This window comes from Mytilus galloprovincialis, chromosome 2 (genome assembly GCF_965363235.1).
Source record: "Mytilus galloprovincialis chromosome 2, xbMytGall1.hap1.1, whole genome shotgun sequence".
In the NCBI taxonomy this organism is placed as follows: domain Eukaryota; kingdom Metazoa; phylum Mollusca; class Bivalvia; order Mytilida; family Mytilidae; genus Mytilus; species Mytilus galloprovincialis.
Genome location: NC_134839.1, coordinates 70018932 through 70042642, shown reverse-complemented (window position 1 = coordinate 70042642; position 23711 = coordinate 70018932). Strand labels below are relative to the sequence as shown.

The following is a 23711-nucleotide window of genomic DNA, read 5'->3' as shown; positions in this document are numbered from 1 at the left end:
ACATCTGCAAAACTCCATTGTTTGGTTCTTGAAAGACAAGGAATATTTTAAATCCACTAGAATATAGAATATTACAACAAAGCACAAACTTACCCCACAATACATAATGGTCCTCATGACAAGTTACAGATCCATTATCATGAAAAAAGTCACACACAGGTAACAGGCTTATTAATTAATTGTCATTACATGGAATCATTACTATTTGTCACCTGACCCCTGTTTTAGACCAAATGGTTGGTACCAATAGATATTTTTATACATGATGGATTAGTCCATTCATAACAAAAAGGAGTACTAGCCTTATTGTGAAAAAAGACACAACTAGTCTGACCTAATTTTTTAAATTTCATATTGATTTTTTGTGCCAAGACTTATCCTATTTAATAAATAGTCAAAATTATTCATTTCTTTATTGATATGACCAATAGAAATAATTGAAGTTCTGAACCAACTAAAGATTCTCAAAGGATCAGCAAAAAGATGATTGAAAAAAAAATTCTATCATATTTTTACATATTAGTTTTATGCCAATGTTATTCTTGTCCTCATTTCACAAAAATCCTACCTAGAAAAAATATTTTTAATCATAAGTTTTTTGTGAAAAGAGCCCTTGACCTTTCAGCAGTACCATCTTTCAAACCATCCATCAGTTGTAATTAACACCTAATATTATCTCTCTGCAAATATATTAAAAGTTTATTTTCCAATCATATCTCTTTTTTGATACAATCCTATTAAAGGGGAATCCCACATTATAAATATTGGACTGAGCATCTGAAACTGGGAGAAAAAGAAAGGGGCATAGCCTGATACAAGATGTATCTAATACATTTGTACACTCATCGTTCTAAAAGTATCAAAATATATTAAAATTATTATATAAAACAACTTCATGTTTATACTCATAATTTATACTAGAAATTCTTACTTATAACTTTCCCCCAATATTTACCTTTCCATTATTATCTTTTGTGCCCTTGTCCACATTGCAGAAGGTGGCACAGTTTGTCTATAACGGAGAGAATTTTTTCTTATCCTAATATAAGCAACAGAGCTTTTTCTCCTCTGAGAACCTGAACTTTTACGTTGATGAGTAACTGAACTTTTATGTTGATAAGTAACAGAACTTTTTCGTTGACGTGTAAAAGAGTTTTGTCTCTGTTTAATTACTGATGGTCTCCTTCCTGAAGTATCAAATCTTTCAAACTTTCCTGATTTTTTTCTCCCGATTTGAAAGCAATATGGGAATTTTTTCCTACCCATTTTCAGATGTTTTTGATGATAAAAAAAAACAATATTTGGCCACCAGAACACAAAAATATCTATATCAAATCTCAAATAAAGCTCATGAGCAGAAATTGAAATAACTTCTCTAGCGAATACACAAAAAATGCATTCATTTAAAAGGATGTAATTTGTATATTGTTAAATCTTGAGATTAAGCTATGACAAAGATCCTGTTAGAATCCATTTATAGAATTAACTGTATGCACTTCACTGTTCCTGCCAACAGTTGTAGGGGTGTTAATCTCAAAAATATTTACTGCAAACAGGATCTAAAATTAAAATTTTTCTAAAAAAAAATATGGTTTATTGTTTACCACATTAATTAATTCCTTTATTTCTTGTCGTTTTCAAATGAAAAATATATACAAAACAAAAATATAAAAATTATAAGCTGGGACAACAGTATTAAATTAATTAAAACAAGGGTAAAACTATATGGCACTGACCCCTTCTTTGCGGGGCCATGAAAAATAACCTCTTATTTTTTGAAGAATTTTATGATATGTATAAAAAGATTTTAAGATAAATTGGAAAGTTTTTACATCTGACAAAGCAGTTTAGGTTTAACTCATTGTTGAAGGCCATACAATGATCTAAACTAGTTAACTTATATATCTGTATATATGTCATTTGTTCTCTGGTGAAATGTCTCATTGGCAATCATACTACATCTTTTTTTTATTTATGAAGCCTTCATGAAAACAGTTCAGTCTTCTTAAATTATATTAAAAAAATGTCAATATTTATGTACTAGTATACTATAAATAAGCTTTATATCAAGTTTTTGTCACACATCAACAGATTTTTTAATTTATTTGTATTTGTGACATGAGAACTACAGGTAAGTTGTCCATCATTAAAATGACAAGAAATAGTGGTTTTCATGACTTAGTTTTATATAATATTTAAAATCATTATTCATTGTGAGGTTTATTTCATCATTACTATTCACAGTGTACTCTTCATGACTCTCGTTTTCCCGAGCGTTTTCCTCACGTTATATTCTCATTACATATTCCACGAAATTTTGCTGATAATGTACATGAAGGCACCATTCATCATAAAATTTATTATATTTATTTTTTTCCTGACAAGATATTGCTATAATGTAAATTTGGAATTTTTTTTGACTGGATGTTATTTTCTCTTGACTGGATTAAGACAAGATCAAAACCAACATAAACTAAAAGACAGAGCGCATATGTACTTATCACAAGTTGTCTTTAATTAGAACAAAAATATGTGTTCATACTAAGGACATCATGAAAGACTTCAATATATCATGTCCATGTTTAGTGGACCAAGATCTAGATCAGAACCCAAAAAGGGCATATAGTTACAAGGTTCATATCATAATAAACATGTGAACTTATTTTCAAGTTGAAATGGTTCAAACTTCATAATAAACTACCTCTACCTCATATGAGAAAACATAATGACCCCTTCTATGATGGGAGGGGGTAAACTATTTTGGTTTTACTCTCCAAATTTTAACCTGATTTAATTTTGTAGATATTCTGTGAATAATTGAAGGTTGGACAATTTTTGTGTATTGGTTCCATAAAATATTTTTTTTTGCCACAAATGATCCATACAGCCTAAGGGAGACAACTTTGTTTTACAAACATTATAATAAGTTGCATTGTGTTAATAAAGCCTGCATCAGAAACCATAGTGTTGTTTTCACACATCATGCAACATATACTTACGATTCATGGTCAGATAAATTTGATGCTGCTCTCTTTCTATCAATCTTTTCTAACTTTGTCACACTTTTTGTTCTTTTTAAATTCCCTTTAAATCCTTTCCGGATAAAGAAGTTCTGTAAAATAAATATCATAATAGTGTTTATCATGTAATAAACTTCCAATGGATAGATTACTCATTTGACAGACCATACATACTCTAAAGTCAAATTATCGTCAAAATCAAAAGATAGGAAAAATTTTGCACTTTTTTTAATAAATTGATGATGTATCAGCAGTTACCAAGTTATACACAAGTTAATCACTAGTTTATAATTCTATTTGAGTTATATATGGGTTAACCAATGATTTTCAAATCTATTTGAGGTATAGAAAATAGTAAACCAAATTTTTACTTACACTTATTTTCAAATATGATGGATATTTAGACCAGAACCCTATACTTCACCCACTGATCAACATATGGACAACATTCCATCTACATAATTTTTACTTACATGAACATATTACAATATACAATTGATCAAACATAAATAAAATTTTTCTTGTTAAACAAAGTTAGCAAGGAAGAATCAATAAATCCCACTTTATTTAAATACAAGGTTTCAAATTATATCATCATTTTATAACAGACCATTAAAAAATCAATCTTAAATTTTAACTAATTAGTAGTTTGATATTTCAATATTTAACTTTCATGTTAATGGCTTTATTATAATTGCATGCATTTGTTATCTTCAACAGAACATAGAAAAAAATTATAGAATGAATATTGCATCAATCTTTAATTTTCCGTGCAAAGTTAGTTAAAATAAAGAATTTAACTAAAGTTTGATGGGTAAAGTACTAGTAGTATAAAAACTATTCACAAAAAAAAATCATTTGAAATTCAACCCAAGATTTTCTGATTCATTATCTATGTATGCAAAGTTTGAAATTATAGAACATTGTAGCAATGAAGAAAATGTCAACATGAGAAAGGTAATCCTGTAAGGTATAATGCAATGAATTGTTCTTGTCTAACACCAGGGTCCTTTATACAAAGTTGTTCAATTGCTGATTAATTATTATCATTAGTTTAATGTCCAGTGTCAAATATCTCAAACATACTTAGTTCTCAAGATTTAATAAAATAAAAGGATCTGTAGATTGGGCTAGGCAGAATTCAAGAGTACAGTTTTGAACTAATATTGTTAAAAGAGAGATAGAAATTTGTCTTTCAGCAGGGCCTAATAATGAGTTCTCAATTTTCTTTGGCACTTTAAAGCATGGCACTCTCCAACCAGAAGGCATCAGAAGTTATGTTAACATTCCAATTGGACAGGGAATTGCACATCCTGTCCACAAAACATTGGTCTTACTGGGGGACATATATAGTATACCCCCAGAGTCACCCTTAAGGACCATCGGATACTATAACAACAGCAGTTTCACAGGCCTAATTTTAATCCTTAGATCATTCCACACAACACAATGGAAAAACCAAATGTACTTTCAAATATCATAAATCTGAAAATTATGATTCAATTCAGTTTATGACAAAAGACACAATACTTTTGTTTGACCAACTTTTCTGAATCATATCCTAAAGAAAACTATTTTTAAGAAATGACAATCATGTTTAAAGATATATAAAACATTTCTAATTAAGGAATTAGGTAACCTTTAAGCAATTTATAACCCATTATTTAAAAAAAATGACACATAAAAAATTTAAATATTTATTGAAATCTATAATTTTCTATAATGTGTGGCTGAAATGACTAAAAGCAAAATATAACTGATCTAGAAGAATGTCAAATGACTCTTTAAATGTCTTAAATTTTAAATGCAAGTTTTTGAAAGTTAATTCATTTACAGATTTAATTACAAATGATATTAACTTAACAAGTAACACCTGGATAAATATTAGAATATTTTAAACATATTAAAAGAAAATAAAATCCATTTCATTTGACATTTGTGGTAACAAAATCACTTATAATCAAATATCACAACAAAAAGTCAAGTCCTATGTCTTTTATATTAAATTGAAAATCAATTTAATATTTGATGTGTTAACCTCTGCCATAAAAAGCAGTTTTGTTGAAAAATATTGAAAAAGTACTAAACAATACACATATCTTTTTTATTCACACAGTAAAGAACACTCCTGCATTAAAGTATATGTATTATTGAGAGTCATTTAAAAAAAAAATATAATTTCCTAGGGGCTTAATCAAAGTTAACAAAATTTAATTAGGTGATTTTTATAATTCCTTGTATTAGATACCCCTCCATGTTGTGACTAGCAAACCCCCATTATAAATATGTTACAATAAATTCATATCCTCAGCTCCCTTCAACATCTGTATAGAATTAGTCTATGATTTTCCCACTTTAAAAAATAAGCCAGAAAATTAAGGGGGTGGTGGTTAGGAAGGGGGGGGGGGGGGGGGGTGGACCTTTCTCGGGACTCTGGGATCAGGTGTTTTTAAGCTCAGGATTTTGGGATTGATCCTTTCGGGTTCCCTGAAAAAAAAAAATCCAATTTTGGGATGTCACGATTTATATATTTTTTTTAATTCGGGACCTTTCATGTTTTTGAGCCCAGAATTTTGGGATCAGGACCCCTCGGACCCCCCTCATTAAAGCATAAGGTGGTCACTGCTATAATTTTACTATAACTAGGTACCCTTTAAAAAGCTGTTGTTTTGGGGGTGAAAAACAACAGTCAAATGGAAACAATGATCACATTCAATTCCTTGACTTTAAAGAAGGAAAAACAATCAAGGGGAGAAATAGACAATCCTAAAGAAAGTTTGTTAACAAGTTATAATATGTTATACCTCTAAAGAAAGTTTGTTAACAAGTTATAATATGTTATACCTCTATAGTGTCAATAGTGTCAATAACTTTTTTTATACTTAAATTATATGTCTGTTTAATGATAAATTAAGAGTTGTTTACTTTATATGCAGGTGCATATCAAAGACAATCTGCCCTGCCAAACATGTACCAAAATATCACTGAATGAAAGGTTTCTAGATTAAGTTTTACTACTAATGACACCTATATCATAAAAGATGATCTGATCTCTAACCTAAATTCACAAGTACAAAAGTGACATCATGATGTCATGAATTGTCAACAAAATATTCTGCATAACTTAAAGGTCTAATTGTGGTCCAATGGCAACATTGGTACATACATTATCATATTCTTAAATATTTATCAGTTGATATAAGATAAAACTGCTGTAAAAAATAAATAAAAAAGGACAGAATCACCACAATACATAGACAATGAATACACTTAAACTTGGAACCTTGTCAAATGGTTGAAGTAAATAAACAGTAAAGATTTAGTACTATGTAAACTTATAATCATCAAACAGTCAACATATTTGTCATGATGATTCAACTTGAACATTTTTTGTCTCTAATAAAATCTTTAAAAATCATATTAAAAGGGAGATAAATTATACTAACAAACCATATTCACTATAATTCAAATTAAGTTATCTCCCTTTTTCTATACTTAATCAGCCAGGATTAACTTTATCAAATGAAAACATCTTCTTTAAGCATTCTTACAAATGAAAAAGAGAACTTTCACAAATAGATGTAAATATACAATTAATAAGTAAAGTCACAAACCCCGACCCAAATATTTAAATTAAATTCATTTAAAATTCCAGCTGATTTTAATAATAAGTAAATATTTATAAGGATCTACTTACAGTGTTAATTTACTTGTGTTTTAACAGCTATTTTGGTGGACACAGTAATTACAACTATTTTGGAAGATGTAGATGATCTTAAATACTTACAGCTGTTTTAGATGGTGTAGATGAACTTGTATACTTACAGATATTTTGGACAGTGTAGATGAACTAGTATACTTACAGCTATTTTGGACGGTGTAGATGAACTTGTATACTTACAGCTTTTTTGGACGGTGTAGATTAACTAGTATACTTACAGCTATTTTGGACGGTGTAGATGAACTAGTATCCATACTGTCTGTTTGATCTACACCATTAACTAGTGGCACACTACCCCTGCGCTCATTGGGTATCTTTTCATAAGAAGCATCTACAAAAATACAAAATGTTTGATTTTTAATGTTTTGTTGAAAGTTCATTAACACCTTTTTTAAGGTCAACTTGGAATCATTATTGTACCAATTAGCAAGTTTCATACGTGCAATATTCCTGTGTATATTCAAAGATCTGGGTTGAAAACTGAAGTGTTAATTATATACAAAATGTGTATTGTCTTTCGAGCATTTTGCTTACAATAACTCATTTCAAAAGTCTGGAGGGAAATCTTCAACAATTATATGATAGAAGCTAGGTGTACAACTTCAATATGTGTGCAATAATTCTGTGAAGGATATTGAAGGATAAATTGAAGTGTTACCTTAATCCCAGAGAGTAAGCTGTTAACTCATTTGTTGGATGTTCTTTTTCAATTAAAATTAAGACTGTTTACAGCATCTTATTTTTGTATAACGATTTACAAAACTTTTTTTAAATTAGAACTAAGATTGAGTGGTTTTGTGATCTTCATGAATACATTTATACCTGCAGTTTTAGTAAGCATGGTTACAGTAAAAAATCATCACTGCCATAGGAAAATTGTGTGGGGTACTAAATGCAAAATCAACCAAAAACAGACTTGAATGGTTAAGAACATTGCGGAAAATTTCTCAACATTTGGTACATGAATTCAATATCAGAGACATCTTTGTTAGCCAAGGGTTACTATCAAGTAGCCTCCTCTCCAGAGAGGTGGGAACTGGACCACAACCCTTGCCTAGCAATGATGAATCAGAGCCTGAATCTTTTACCTGGAACTCATAGGAATATTAAAGTTTTCAAAAATAAGGAATACTCATTAATGATTTTATTTTTATTGCCTTTTGTACAACTTGTGTTGCTGATCATATTGGTTGTTTACACTCTCACACTATTCACCAGTCTAAGAGTTATTACCACAAGCTCAAACATGAGTCAAAATGATTGAAAGGCAACAACTAAAAGATGTCAATTGATTGTTTCTAAATTATTGTCTTTTTCTATTTTCTGATAACTTTGGCTGTTTTCAATTTCCTTGTATCTTCTAAAACTTGTGGCAAAAACAAGGGGGAAATAGATACATAAAAAATTCCATTGAACCTACAAGGAATTGATTGATATTTTAATCAGACTGACGTGAACATTTTTTAGTCATATTTTATCATGTGCTGTTTTAGATATCTCTCTACTTATAATACCGCTATAAGGCTTGTATAGACCGCAGTTTTATTTCTCGAAATTGAACCTTCTAGACAGGGTGAGGACTATATATAAACAACAAAAGGATATGGTCAAGCATTTATACTATAAAAAAAATCAATATAATACAAATGTTGAGCATTTATACTATAAAAAAATCTATATAAAACAAAATATATCTTATCTTTTTTTAACAAAAAAGAGGCACAATTTAAAGTCAAATCTGTGAAAAATTCAAATCAAACCTGTATGTTTCTGATCAATGACATTTTGTTATAAACAGTTGGAACATGAGTACATTTGTGTTTGTTGTCCTGTTTGCTTTGACCAGTAGCTTATAAAAGTTGTAAAATGAAAGTAACATTTTATAAATCAATTGCATACATAGGTTTCGATGCATTAGACTTCATCAAGAATGCTCAAACCAAAAAAATTGAAAACAATCATGTACCAGTAGAATCAATTAAAAACATTTAGAGCAATATTGTTAACTTGTAAAATACCCTTCTTTCCCCAAAAAAGTGTATTAGATTGTATAATGAAAACCTGAATAAAAGTTAATAAATATATGTGGAAAAGAAGCAAGATTCAAGAGAACTTGTTTTCTTAAAGATCCCAAAGTTATAAAAATCAAAAAGGAGCTCTTAAGCATATATTTATATCTAAATATTGTTTAAACTTGTCATTAAAATAATAATCTAGACTGTCCAATTGTTAACTCAACAGACGGTCAATGATATACATGTACCACATAATACTTTTTACTTGTTGACAAGTATAATCTATAAAGTTATGGTGGAGTCAAAAGTTGACAAACTGACAATAGAATAAAAAAAGATGGTTTACTTTATCCCAAGACTGTCACACAATGGAGGTTTAAAGAAGACAACTATCCATTTATCAATCAATCAAACTTTCACACAAGAGTATTGAAATAAGTATCAAATTTGTTACCCATCAACTTCATCTCTGTATACATCTTGATAGTCAGTTAACTTTTGTCATAAAAATAGTTTTTTTCTTAATCTTGACTTACAAGTTACAACACTATAAAATAGGATTACTCCTACTTAATAAAAGTACCGATAATTATTAATGTGGGCTGATCAAATTACAAAAATGTATTTAAATAATTAATAACTGTCACGTAAAAAAATATACAACACAAACCAGTTTGTATATAGAGTGGAGAAAGTGTCCAAGATGCTGTTTTCCGTTTCAGGTATATATCTGGTAGGTATATATCATGGACTTCATCTAATTTCAGTCGTTTAGATGGAATTCCTTTTGAATTTCTTTTGAAGCATTTGTTGAAACAATTCATTTTGAATTACCACTCTTCCAATGTTAAAAATCCACACAATAAGTTATAATATTTTTATTCCATTCCTGAATTAGCACACCTAAATTTCAGCCCTTCATTTTTTCAAGACATGCAATGCATTTTAAAATCAAACTTTAATGTGGTGTACATCAGTAGACCGTTTTGATGTCGTAAGATACACGATTGTCATCATTAATCACATTCTGTCCTCACACCTTTTAAATTTTTAAAATTTGACCACAAAAATATCCATTAAATTTAATTTCCTTAATTTTTTTTTACAACTCTTACTTTGATTTAAATGTAAAGTTATCTATAATCGATTTTACAGTTTTATCCATCCATAAACATTTGTATAGACAATCTGGTCTCCAGACATCCCATTTTCATTTTTTTTTTCTAAATATGTCTTTATTGTATCCTTATGAGACACCCATTTCCTGATTAATTTCAATATGCAAATCTTTTTTTAAAACTGAACGACTTCTAACTTAAGTATCCTTTTTATATTGATAAGTCCTGTTTAGTTTATCGTCCATATTATTACTAATCCAAATAATCTAATATTCCCTCATATACCAAATGAAGAATTAAAAATAATGCAAACTTCCTTAAAAAAATATTCATTGTGAAAGGTACATATGAAATTTGGTATAACTAGTTGCATGTTTGTATAAATAGCACAATGAAATCCACCTTAATTCAGTTACGATTTATGGCCTCAAAAGCAAACATTAGACTATCCCCAATTAGTGATTTACGAAATTACAGGTATTAAATGCATATAACTGCAGTGGTATGTTACGGATAAATAAACAAATATATCGGTGTCAAATATCGCATATTTTCCATGGACTGCAATGAAAGATTATGAATTCTGGGTATTGATCCTTGCTTGGATGACATCAGCCTCCTAAACTGTCCGCTGAAAGTTTTTGTTTTTTTAAATTGAATTTACTTGAAGAATTTGAAACAAAACATAGGAAAACGTTTAGAATAATTTGGAAAAGAATGGAATTGAGTGAATTATTGGATCAATAGAGCTATGTAAGGTCAATCTCTATAACATGTATAAGGATATTGTTCACCCACTACTGAAATATTTATATAATCCTATTGTGTATAATAAAACTGCATATAAATGGTATACATTCATTTATATTGGTTTGGCATTTATATAATGGTCATGAATTCTGACATGATCAGTTTTTTCATTTAACCAGTCAGCTGCTGCTTACAGATGAAATGGAAATATACTAGCATGTCAACAGCTTTGACTTAGAAGATATTTATACTTTAATAGTTATTCTACATAACTCATTTGAAGTAATTTTCAAAGTTCAGGCCTTTTAGTTTACTCAGTACATGGGAGTATAAAATGTGTGCCCTCAACGCAAAATCCCGTATTTTAATTGGTTGATTTCTGAGCCTGTTTGAAAACCTTACCACAAAGTTTTATGACTGTAAGCCCAGATCTCAGAAGCAAACACAATAAGGCGATTCACCTAGAATAAGGGAGATAACTCATAAAAGGGGTACCTAGAATAAGGGAGATAACTCATAAAAGCAACATAAGGGGATTAACTTAGAAAAAGGGAGATAATTCATAAAAGCCACATTAAGGGGATTCACCTAGAATAATCTTTAAGAGAAGACATTACTAAGTTGAAAAACTTGTGTCTAATCCATTTGTCATTTTTGAGCAATAAAATACGTTTAAACTAATCTACAATAAGGGAGATACTGTATAAAAAGCCACATTAAGGGGATTCACCTAGAATAAGGGAGATAATTCATGAAAGCCACTGGTACTTTGTGTCAAACACTTTCATAAATATAACCTGTAAATTATTTTAAGTAATATAGATTTTAATTCTGCATCAGATAAATGCTTCAAAGCATTAATGACATGGCTGTTATAAACATCCTGATTTGGAAAGTTATTCCCCATTACAAATGGTACATCTTTAACTCTGATTGTATGTATACATTATACATTATTATACTTCAGTGTGTTTTTTCTATATAAAAAGTAATGAAATAGTTGTGCTATTTCATTCCACAGAACCATTTGCCAGTCAATAGTTTCAAAGACTATTACACCGGTTAATAGTTTCATAATCATCTTTCCTGTACTTTTCATGCTTATTTTTCATTGGACTATAATGATGTCATTGACTACTCTGCTTGGTTACGTATGCCTTGCAACGTCAAACTCCCGCTAATATTGTAAACGGTGGAATCTGTTTGTGTTGATTGTAATTTCACTTATAAGAAGCAATTATAAAAAAGAAAAAAAAATCTTCACTGGGAATTTTTTAAAGATCTAAAATATAGTACCTTATTCTTAATATGGGTTCGCTCTCCGTATATAAAAAGTGAATTTGCGTTTGGTGTATTTTAGCTAGAATTTTTTTTAAGCACAGAAAGTTTAACATAAGTATTTCTTGTCTTGATTGAAATTAGTGAAATATTTATTAATACAAAACGAATTATAAAAAAAAGTATAGTTCATCATGTGCATATAAAGTTATGTGACATTTTTGTTTTCTTTCAGATGATATATATATACACTTTTAGAAAATTATTTATTTGGTATATATATAAAATACTTAATGGCTGTGTTGTTCAGTATAATAAAATACCTAATGACTGGGTGTGCGGGTAATAGCAAGTTTGTTGTCCCTTCGCATATCAACTATTGCTCTCGGCTTTGCCTCGAGCAATAGTTGGTACCTCAGGGACAACAAACTTGCTATTACCCTCACACCCAGTCAATAGGTGTATATTATACAACCTATATATTTCTCTCTTTTTATTCCCAGAAGACAATGTTTCTTGTTTTAATATAAACAGTCACTTTCCCTGATAATTAATTATCTTACTTTTTTCCTATGATTTGTCCAGATATCAATATCCTATCTATGTTTAATTACCAAAACCTTCAAATTTCTAGATTTAAGATTAAAGTCAACTATTGAATAACAAGAGATTCAAATGCAGCAGCTGGGAAGCAGTGTATTAACTAACTGATCTGTTAAGAATTAGAGCAGGTAAAATACATATACAACACCTTTAGGTAAAACTACATTGTATTATAGATTATAAATTCCTCCACTACTAAACATTATTATACAAAACCTTGAAAAGGTGTTGAAATTTAGACCCTAACACAATCTTAGCACCAAGACTTTTAGACTTTTGCCTTCTGTATAATATCTTTTATGGCACCTCAGATAAATTTAGACATTACGATTGGTTGAACACTGTCAGATGGTGACCCCCTATGGATAGTAGTTTAAATATGGGGTTGATGATGTCATGCAAACTTTTAATGGTGATGTCATCTATTAATGTTTTTGTGTTTCATTGCTTATTTTTATACATAACTTAGCCAGAAAAGTCCCATGTGTGATAAATTAGTTATATGGCCTCACCCTCTATGGATCCATAGCATTGATAGGGGGTTATTAGCAAACCATATAACTTTTGATACCAACTATGAGTAAAAATCCTTTCCAAAAAGAACCTCATTGCATGTAGACTAAATAAATAGCTATGCTTTCTATACCTACCTTTATTAAATAATCCCTTTAAAAACCTTATAAGCCACATGATGCTGTTTTACTGATCGTAGAAAAATTGTCAATTCAGTTTACGGTACTCCTGTATTTTGGAATAAACATCTTGAATCATAACCACATCTTAGAGTGTATCTAATAGCCAATGCAATAGTCAAAATCAACAATTATAATAGTCCTTCAAATAGAATGAACACTGATAAAAAAAAAATTCTAAACAAAACCTAATCTTCACATTCTAATATTCCTCCTCATTTTATATAATTTTTTTTTTTCAAGATCTGACCATCAGTTTGAGTCACTTTACTAATAACTTTTTGGCTGGTCTTCTATTTATAAGTTATCTTTCACTATTTCATCTCTTTCTTGTATCCATTATCAAGGTTTTCTTGTTTTTGCTACATTATGATGAAAACAATTAAATCCAACATGTTTGCTCATTTAGTAAAAGAAATCTGTTATTCTGTGGTAATGATGAGGTGTCAATAATTCCCACTTCCAATACATAAACACAGTTATCATATCTTATGTCAAAACAATTCTCAATGATAAGGAGAAGGTATTAGAACAAATCCACTCATTTGTTTCCAAAGCAAATATCCATATTATTTTTGGCTTTTTAGTCTGTTATTAATTTGCTGATTAAATACTCAGGTGTCTTTTATAATCTTAATAAGCTAGAGAGTTAAAGAGGTAGCTTACTTGTAGCTTACAAAGAAGGGAACACAGTCAATTTCCAGGCCTCTGTCCTGAACACAGTTTGAAAACAGTAAAAAAGTAAAAGTTCATTGAACTTGGAGCATCACATAAATACACCTCTAGCTATATGTGTTGTTTTTTTAACAAAAATAATACCAATCCTTAAAAAGAAATGGTATCTAGTTTACAACCTGGTTCCAATAATATAACTTTATCATCCACTTATTTCTCATTTAATTTGATGCTTGGATTATTTCTAAGCTTTTCCAATTCAACAGCAGAGTGTACATCAGCTTGTGGAAATTGAACAAATATCTCTTTACCCTAACAAGTCTATAAATGTCCTTGAATGTAATGTCAAAGATCATATCATTGTAAGTTCACAGGGAAGCCACATTATAACATGGCAACAATGCTGAATGCAAGAAAATCAAACCTCTTTTTCTCTTCCTTTTATTCATAACCTAGAAATGGTAGATTAGGTCCTGAATCCTAGACAATTGCAAAACTCAAAATCAAAAGTAGTTAAGAATGATAAGTTTGATGATATATTGCTACTCAATGTCATACATGTAACTCATCAACCATTCCCAAGATACAAGACTTTTGGCAAACAAAATAATTATTTGTGCATTAAGACATCAATTTCCTGATTCATAGTTTATGAATATTCATTCATATCTTTCACTGCCAAACATTCAATATTCTCTATTGCTGAAAGCGATTAGTATGGGTGCCAGAGATTGGTGATTGTCAATTCTATTCCAAATATTCCTTCATTTATAATACCAAGGTAAAAAACACTTTAATCGATAACAAACTGATATGCAGCATGTCTGCAAGGCTTCTAGCTTATTTTTGCCAATCTATGGTCATGTCCTCACTATCTTTTGATTGCAGCAAAGACGACTGCAAGGCTTCTAGCTTATTTTTGCCAATCTATGGTCATGTCCTCACTATCTTTTGATTGCAGCAAAGACGACTGCAAGGCTTCTAGCTTATTTTTGCCAATCTATGGTCATGTCCTCACTATCTTTTGATTGCAGCAAAGATGACTGCAAGACTTCTAGCTTATTTTTGCCTATCTATGAACAAGTCATGTCCTCACTATCTTTTGATTGCAGCAAAGACTAAGCACTCACAGAAAAATTATCCTTTCCAGCAGTTTTAGTCACCATTTTCCTTAGATCAATCTGTTCTTTTCATAAAAACTATAACGGCACACTATTCAACTTTTTTTAAATTAAGACTCATGTATTTGGAACTGTAACTGACCAGATTTGACACTTTTTTTTAAATCCCACCCCCAAAATTGTACTTGTACAGAATCATTATATCTAAAAACTGACAATGTTGATATATTCATCAAACTGCTAGAATGCAGTCTCCATTATAATACATTAAGTGAATGTTCAGATAAAACAATTGGTTTTACATGTTCCAATGTCACGGTACTTTGATGTGCTGCTTCGGGAACAAACACTGAGTCATATGAAAAACACAACACTTGGATTTATGCAATTATCAAATCCAGTTAGGCTGAGAACTGTCAATCAGATCATACTAAAATCCTATTAGAATATTAATATTGCAAAAGTTTGTCACAAATTGATAACAGAACGTCTCCAAAATTTGATTATGATTTTTCAAGGTCCAAAGTAGCAATTTGAGTTTGTTAATTTTGTGTGGTAAGTAAAGTTTTATATCTCCCAATGGAAAACACCTCCGAAATATTAATTTTTCTACATTGTACAAAATAGTCTATTTGAAATATGATTGGCAATTACTATACTAGTGAATATTGTTTGTTTCAAGAACAGCATATTGTTATTGATAATTCTTAATCATAGGGAGTATCAGTTTTCCATATGCACATAGATAGTAGGGAGCAATATTCTAATTAGGCTTCAAGACCTTTGAACTATAAATAGTGATAATGTATGCCAAATGGAATTACTTTTGATTAATTGTTGCATACTGCTTATTGATTATAATGGGGAAAAGTCAAATAATATAATTTTCCATTGACAGTGTGACACTGATATGGACAAATAAAAATTGCATCTTGTTGGATACTTTTGTATGTGGCTGTGCTCTTGAACCAATTGATAGAAAATATTTTCTTATAAAAACTATTAAGTATTTAATTGTTCTATCATAACACCATAATACACAGCTTTGTTAATAGCAGATGGGTCTGTCCCCATAGGCCAACAAAACACATTAATGGGTAATAACTCCAATAAGTTGTCTGACAATTTCCTCCTTATTCTTTTAATTGTTGTATCTTGTCTTGTCTTGCTGATTGTTTTTGCAATTTAAATTTTCTCTGTATATATTATAATTTCCAAGATAATAGGCATGAGTAAAAACAAAATTTATGATAACATTTGTTAAAGGGCAATAACTCCTATAAAAAGTCCTCTGACATTTATTTTAGATGTAAATGTACAATTGGTAGAGCAATCATTCTAAACAATGCTGCTTCAGAGTTTCTCTTTATACAAAAGTTTAAAAAAGTAATAGACAAAACTCGCATTGTAGCCCTATGTTCTATTTTGTGCGATGTATGTTTGCGGTCTTGGTTGGCAGATGGGATCTTTGAACACTTTTTTCAAACTAGATACTCAAATGATGATTGTGCTTAAAGTTTGGTTAAATTTTGTCCAGTAGTCAAAGAAGATACAGAAAATACAACCAAAACCATATGGAAAGCTGGAGACACAGATCAGAAAATACAACAAAAATCATATGGAAAGCTGGAGACACAGATCAGAAAATGTGATGTCTCTACTCTCATAGGCAAAGCTGTCAAGGTATATGTGTTCCACCTAACAGAAGTTTCAATGGAAACTTTGTTATAAACATTGTCATAATATCTATTCCTGTTGGAACAAATATTTTATACCATTTATTCCGTTAGGAACATATACTGTAATATTTATTCCTGTGGAAATAATATCCCAGAATATTTTTTTCCTTTTGGAACTTATATTATGAAGGAACTTCTATTCCATGACAAAGCATCAATCAGATTTTGGAGAGTAGATAAAACCCTCACAATCACTTTCAGCTGTTTTTCTTGTTTGAAGCAATGATTATGAGTAATGGTCAGTATTTTCAGTCAGTTGTTATTATTATCTACATCTGGTCAGTATTTGTGGTCAGTTGTTATTATGATCTACATGTTTATACCCTGGTCAGTGCCCCCTGTTAGTAATCATCATCCCATTATAACCCAGCTGAGAACAACTATCACCTCTGATCTTCCTGTTAATGATAATCAACCAAAACATTGAGACAAGGTGTTGATAGCTCCTATAGGCCAAACCAGGCAATTAGATGGTTTAACTTCATTCCCCTTTTGCCTGTGTGGATCCATCATGAGTCTGAATTTTACTCCTTCTAGCTGTACTTCTGATTTCTAGAAGTACAGCCAATTTAATTAACTCAGTTCATTATTTAAACATTTCAATTTGCTATTCATGCCAAAAACAATGAAAATCAAATTTTGATTGGAGAAAACGCATAAGTCTTTAGTGATAAGTATTCACTGTGTATCAAGTTTATAAGACTTAACCACTGATAAAACTTAACAACTGATTTTTCTGTATTTTCGCAGGGAAACACTAACTTATGGTAGATTTCAAAAACTCTCATAACTTTTCCCTTGTGGATAATCATTGATAAACAATTATATATAATTGGAGCACAATTACCCCCTGAAGGCCTGGAACTTTTAAGAATAGGTGTTCCCTTAATGTATTTAGTTTTACGATATTTTACTTACAAAATTAGCCTTAACCATTCCTTTAAGATCGTGACTTGTGGATATTTAACTCTTGTACTCTTAGCGTCCTTCTTCCAACAAAATTAGATTAAAGTAAGCTTCTTTCCCCATGATTCTTTTAGACACTGTGACATATAAAACAGTTAGCTTTCTTTTAGAACGTAATCCTGTTAGATTTCTTTTATAAAGGCTTATTACCGATTTGAGAATGTGCGTAACAAATCAGCCAAACAAATTTTGAACACTGCACTTCAATTATGTGAGATTTGCTAGTTGCATAACTTCCAGTGAAAATAGTTATATTTACTAGAAAATAGTATTAATTAACTTTCTATCATTTAAACTGTTTAAGAAGCACATTTGTGTATTTCTATAAGTGCATACACCCTGTGTTTACATAGGCGGATCCAGCCCCCCTTTTGTGGGAAAAATTTGGTTGATTATATAGGAAATCACTGAAGCATGACTAGAGCGGGCCCCCCTTATGAAACGTTCTGGATCCGCCAAGGGTGTCTAGGGGTAGTCCAAGTGTCATATACAATTTTCCAGTAGACCTAATTTCAAGACATACAAAATTAGTTTCTTTTCTTTTCTTAATGGTTGAACTATACGCCACTGGATGTCAATCAATCAGCAAACAATGAACAAGGATTTTTTACAATATTTCATCAAAATTTTTAAAAAAGTAACTTTTGATTACAATTTTGTGTCATCCTGTTGAAATACCTAGCCAGTTAGCTAGCCAATTGGTACTATTGGCCTAACTATCAATAATTGGCTTATAACATGTTGGTTAACATACTTATCCACTTATAAACTGTTAACCCTAGGGAGAAAGTGAGTCTTAATAGTAGTGGTCAATATAAGGTCAAGCATGGAAACAGGGATCAATATCAATTCTCTGAGGACCACGATTGTAAACAAACTCTCCATCAACATGCTAATCATCTTAAGGTTTTATCATTATATTTTCTTATGATTAAAAGAAAATAATAAGGAATAACTTTTATTACTTATCATAATTTTCTAAAGGAATCATTTGTGCTATACAATATCTTTCTGCCATTTTTCGTAATATAAAATATTGTCCTCCCCACTATCTACAAAAGATAATGTGGTTTTTTATAATATTTAGTTCCTATTTATTTATTACTGGCTTAAAGCTAGACTTGTGGTTTGAATTTAGCTTGATGTACTCTTATACTACAGATCAATAAGTGCATTTTATCCTTTCCGATTAGCCCTTATCTATCATGCCAAGTCTCAAAAAGTACTCTTAATTTCAATGTCCCGTGAACATCAAATTGGTTAAATGATTAAAACAAATTATGGCTTCAATAATAAAAAATCTACTTTTATCTGTTAGTAAACTACAAAGTCTATTAAATTAATATCAAATTAATAATTAGAACATTAATGTACTTTTCCACTTTTCCATTTCACTTTTGATTCTGGCATAGAAAATTTTCTAATGTCACATTCAATTATAAAAACAAGCAAACAAGGCAAGTAGAAGACAACTTCATTTGTGAATTCCATTAATTATTATTTCCTGTGCAGACCAAACCTCAAAATACCTGTGCAGCCACACTCCCTTTCTCAAGGTATTTACCAATGAAAGGGAGATAAACCAACCAAACAACACGTGTATCAGACTGTGCCTACTTCAACAATTTCATCTATTGTGAAGACAAACTTATACATGGATAAAACAAAGTACTTACGCTTTGAGCCAGGCCATATATCTTCAGAAATAAATAAAATTTCAATTTTTACGAAAAATTACAAAATATTGAATTTATAACTCTATTTTAACACTTTATCCACAAAAATATTCAACACATGCAAGACAAATATAAGAACAAAATCAATAGTCAAACGATTTATTTGTGGCATATTTCCAAATATAATAAAGTGTCGTTTTTGTATGTAAATTAACTAGCAACATTTGCAAAAGATTACAAATATTCCCTCCAGATAGAATTATAGCTACTTGGGATTGTAGCAAGGGAAAAATAATCAACTGACAAAATTAGATTGTATTGGTAAAGGATTTCCTACAAACTATATAAATTGTTTTTAGTATTTGAACAAATTTCTCACTAGTGTTTTATCCAAATGTCAGATGCACAGAAAAAATGTCATTGTCCTCGTGCACATAGAAGTGTCTCCTTTTACTCCTACATGGACAGACATTTTCATATTTATTTTCATCAACATGGTCCTATGAAAATCTTGGACATTCACATCAATGATGTATGTTTAATCTAATGGCTACTTAAATATTGAGTTCTAATACTTACACTTTTTATCATAATTAAAATGATAAAACAATGTTTTGCTCATGTCCCAAGTCAGGAGCCTCCAACCTTTGTTAGTTTTGTATGCTTTTTAATTTTAGTTCATTTATGTTTTGGAGTTTAGTACGACATCAATTTACATTGAACTAGTACACATTTTTATTTAGGGGCCTGCTAAAGCTAAGGTGCAGGATTTTCACACTGCATTTAAGACCTATTGGTGGCCTTCAGCTGTTATCTACTCTTTGGTTGGGTTATTGTCTCTTTTTAAATATTCCCCTATTCCATTCTCAATTTTATCGAATTTTTGTCATTATGTTTTTTGTGAAGAGCCTCTTTCATTTGCATTAGACACCAGAAAACCAATGTTGAAACAAAATCCTTGACAAAAGGACTATACTGTCAAATTAAAATGGTCTCCATTTCACCATTTACAATAAAATTGTAAGTGAACAATAAAAGGCCTGAAGGTTTCCTGTATAGTGTGTGGGAGGGTAACATTAGATTTAATACCTTTGACATAAAACACCATCACTTTATACTTAATTAAATGTGTTTTTAAGTTTAAACTTGAATTTTGTTTTGAAATTAATATTTTTTTACCTGTAAATTATTTGGCATCTGACCTAAGTCAATAGTTGATACAGTTAAATTTTATCTTGAAAACTTTCATAAATAAAAACCTTAATTTTTACCAATAGTCTAACAAAACGGAAAGTTTAATTGTAGGAATTTGTGTTGATTTAGAAAGCTTAGATGTTTCTTTGATAATTTTTAATAATGTTGGTCCTTTTCCAGATGAATGTGTTGGAAGAGTTATCCTATTTCATTGTAAATTTTCTAAGAAAAACAAAACCTGTGCCCTAAACTTTGAAGACAGTGAATATAATGTAGTACGATTATAAAGACAGCTACAGAACAACAAAACAAAACCATATATCATCCTCTAAATGGTAAGGATTTGACAAGTAGAAAACACAAATCTAAAATTCATCAATGATTCTTAGAGGACCAAAATGGTTTATCTAAAGACAACCACAGATATGGTTTAACTTTCTTGCCCAATACTGAGTATGGACGTTACAAACGAACAATCAATCAATCTTGCCCAATAAATTGTTCCTGCTTGTGGGTTATGTTTTGCTTACAATTATTTTGTAGACATCAGTCTTTTTACAAGGCTGGAAGAAAGCTGGCCAATAATTTTCAGATGAATTGATAGGACTACTTGCGTGCAGGATTTACATTTTTACATTTTGACCGAATTTTATTAACCTTACTCATTAGAAATTTTTCAACCAGTCAAAGTAAAATTCCTTCAAAAATAGAATTTACTAATAGGCTTAAAGCACACAATTTATTATTATTTAAATCAAAATGCTGATTTAACCATGTAATTCTAGAAGTCTGTACTTTTACCTTTTTAATGATTGATTTGTTATTAAATCTTTTCGGTTCCTTTGACTAAAGTAAATTTTCCAGAATACCAAAATATACCACCCATACTTAGGAACAATACTTTCTTTTGATTGATAACAACATGCAAATCAGCTATTTTTGTGTGGTCTTTATTTCAATTAACTACTCATAATATATTGAAAGTGGGAAAAATTGTATAGAAAATGTGTGATAATAAACATATTTATAACGGATAATTATTCTAAATCGATAAAATATGAAACAGTTTGTTTTGTAAACATATTTATACAGGATAAAATAAGATTTAAGTCTTTTAGCATGCAATTGTGAAAATCAGCCCAAAAAAATGAAATTGATCTAATAGGTTTGTCAAAAGAGAAGGCAATTCATTCCTACATCAAGAATTATCAAATTTGTTTCAACATATGATAATGTATTAGCCCTGCATTTTTTGATAAAAAAAGAGCAGAAATTCAAATAGCAGATTTTATTGCTGAACTTCAAAAAATATAATTTTTAGAGACACAGAAATAAACTTTTCTATACATATCTCCTTTCAATAACCTAAACAAAAAGCTGTGTTAAAAATCACACTTGTTTAATTTCTGGAATATGTCCTTCCTTATAGATTAACTGAAAAAGGATTGAATTTAGTGGAAATATTCAAAGTATTCTTCCTTTATCCATCCTATTGGTGACAAGTGTGCATATACAATTTAATGCTATGGGTAATAACTATTTTAATATTTTACTTAACATTAAGCAGAGATGTTAAACTCTGGGCACATGCTTGTCTATACATGTATATATGCATTGATAATATAAGTGATTACATTTGCCAATATATTTCAATGAACATTGTACAGCTATTATTCTTGGAATATCAAATTATTTGTTGTGAAAATGTTTTGCATATATATAGATAGTCTTCATTTTTTTGGCAATCATTTCCAACAAGTCCCTGATGTTATCCAATAGGCACCAAAATGAAACTGACATATATATTCATAAGCAAGATTCTTACCCTTGCAAAGGCATTGAAAGCAAACACTTCCTTTTATAAAAAGATATAAACATGTAAAAAAAACTACTCAGTAGATAGAACATAAAAGAGGAGCAAAAGATACCAAAGGGACAGTCAAACTACTAGATCAAAAATAAACTGTCAAAACCATGGTTAAAAAAAGAAAAAGACAAATAAAAGTACACATAAGTAATAATATTTTCAAAATTAAATACATACTTAAAATTCTTTTGATGAGCACATGTCCTCTTTGGTCAGAATTATGGTTGATCCTACTCAAGTCTAAAAATAAAGAATAAATGTAATAAATTAAGATGAAATACCAGAAACATTTCAGATAATTGCCATTTTAATATGGTTACAAATAATCTGATCGGTATAAATACATCTAAAACAATTCTGAATAGATATAATAAGATGTGGTATGAGTGCCAATGAGACAACTCTCCAACCAACTCACAACTACACTTACCAAAAGTTGAACTTCTTTTCTTCACTTAAATCTTTAACCAATAAACCCTTTCTGTCAAAAGTTCAGTTAGGCAATAATGGATGGAATGTATTTAAACATAATACGTACCATTAACTTTATATGGACACAAAACATTTTCAAATATATCTTTTTCTTTGCATCAATGGTAACAAAGAAATCCAAATTATTGTCCTCAATTCATTTATTTTTACTGTAAGATTGGAGAAACAATTTTCAGTATGTCCACAGGTGAACTATTTTTTCAACAATTATTTTCAATATAAAATTCTTTTATTAAAGAACATTTATGAGTATACTTGTGGAAATAATAGGTCTAATATATATGAACCTAATGACATCCTATTTCCAATGTGTACTAAAAACTGGCAAAAACAGCATGTGAATAAAATATTTTGATGATGGTTCCTTTCTTTTATATCTAACAATTGTTGTGTTTGTCTCAAATCTGTCATTGTAAACAAAAATTCATGTACATACGGGTATATAGTAAGTAGAATTGAGGCTGGAAACGGGGAATGTGTCAGAGGGACAACAACCCGACCAAACTGCAGAACACAGTCCAAAGAATTTCTATAATGTGAAGTGACTTTTTCTATTTCCTCTAATAAAGGGCCTAAATTTAACAATTTGACAAATATTATTGGAATACATAATTTTTCTTATAACATATAAATTAAGCGAAGTACATTTTTACCATAATCTGGTAAACAGGGAATAAATTTTAGTACAATAAGACAGCAACAGAACAAGAACTTAAAACATCTCAAAAGTTTTGACACACAGTCTTCAAATACAGACCAAGCACTAAAACCATATGTCATGTTC

General features: G+C 30.0%; 1 protein-coding gene across 14 annotated transcripts in view; it reads right to left on the bottom strand.

The window, feature by feature from the left end:
- LOC143064263 (ras GTPase-activating protein nGAP-like) overlaps window positions 1-23711 on the bottom strand; it is a 111862-nt gene that overhangs the window by 50792 nt on the left and 37359 nt on the right. For 6 of the 14 annotated variants that reach the window (XM_076236964.1, XM_076236965.1, XM_076236960.1 and 3 more), the window contains 4 exons: window positions 22613-22675; window positions 19375-19395; window positions 6960-7072; window positions 3000-3112 (listed from right to left, as the gene is read on the bottom strand). In XM_076236964.1, the coding sequence (XP_076093079.1) occupies window positions 3000-3112; window positions 6960-7072; window positions 19375-19395; window positions 22613-22675 (310 nt within the window). Of the gene's footprint in view, window positions 1-93; window positions 119-955; window positions 1282-2999; window positions 3113-6883; window positions 6907-6959; window positions 7073-9426; window positions 9719-13155; window positions 13227-19374; window positions 19396-22612; window positions 22676-23711 lie in introns of those variants that run through there. The other 8 variants (XM_076236961.1, XM_076236968.1, XM_076236972.1 and 5 more) reach the window with 6 other exon arrangements.